The sequence below is a fragment of the Oxyura jamaicensis genome (assembly GCF_011077185.1).
Source record: "Oxyura jamaicensis isolate SHBP4307 breed ruddy duck chromosome 27 unlocalized genomic scaffold, BPBGC_Ojam_1.0 oxy27_random_OJ70962, whole genome shotgun sequence".
NCBI lineage: Eukaryota > Metazoa > Chordata > Aves > Anseriformes > Anatidae > Oxyura > Oxyura jamaicensis.
Genome location: NW_023304793.1, coordinates 2,809 through 3,632, shown reverse-complemented (window position 1 = coordinate 3,632; position 824 = coordinate 2,809). Strand labels below are relative to the sequence as shown.

The 824-nt window shown below is 71.1% G+C and overlaps 1 protein-coding gene across 1 annotated transcript in view; it reads right to left on the bottom strand.

The window, feature by feature from the left end:
• Nucleotides 1-155: 155 nt before the first annotated feature.
• The window catches only part of PDK2 (pyruvate dehydrogenase kinase 2), a gene marked incomplete at its 5' end in the record, with an annotated part of 3,377 nt that continues 2,708 nt past the window's right edge, over nt 156-824 (bottom strand). The window contains 2 exons of the mRNA XM_035313031.1: nt 156-374; nt 481-594. Coding sequence (XP_035168922.1) covers nt 234-374; nt 481-594 — 255 coding nt within the window. The remainder of the gene's footprint in view (nt 375-480; nt 595-824) is intronic.

The following is an 824-nucleotide window of genomic DNA, read 5'->3' as shown; positions in this document are numbered from 1 at the left end:
GCAAAGTGCTACTGGTCATACTGGGAGGGGGGGGGGGGGGCAGCCCCTCGCTGCCCCCATGGGGTTGCGCCCTCCCTGGGATGGGGGTGCTGGGGGCGGCGCTGCGGTGGGGGACCCCGCCGCCAGCCCCAGCCCCAGGGGGTGGCCGACCCCAGCCCCGTACCTAAGTGCCACCAAGGCTGGGGGGGGGGGGTCCCAGCACAGAGCCAACCCCCCCTTCTCCCCCCCCCGGCTTAGGGCACGCGGTAGGTGGAGGTGTTCTTGGGCTCGGTGCTGGGCACGCACCAGTCCCCGGCCTCCTGGCTGGCCTGGTAGTGCCGCCACGCCGACTTGTTGTACACCGGCAGCCGCTCCACCGAGTCCGTGGACAGAGCCTGCGGGGACAGCCGGAGGATGGGGAACGGCCCCGAGCCACCCCCCGAAACCCTGGGACCCCCCCACCCACCCCCCGTGGGAGAAGGGGACGGGGAAGGACCCCACCTTTAGGTAGATGACGGCGTCGGTGCCGAAGCCCTCCATGGAGAAGAGCTGCAGGTCCCCCTGGAAGTACTTGGCGTAGAGGCGGGAGATGGGCAGCCCGTAGCCGAAGCCGGCCTGGGGGTTGGGGGGCGTTAGGGGGTCGGCTCCCCAGGGAGCCCCCAGACCTCCCCCCGCCACCACGCGCACCCGCGAGCGTCCACGTGGCACCTCCAGGCACCTCCAAAAGCATCCCCGTGCCAACCCCAGGTGTCCCCATGGCACCCAAAGCACCTCCAAATGCCCCCCACGCCGTTCCAGGCACCCCAAAATGTCCCCATGGTAACCCCAAGTGTCCCCAGGCCACC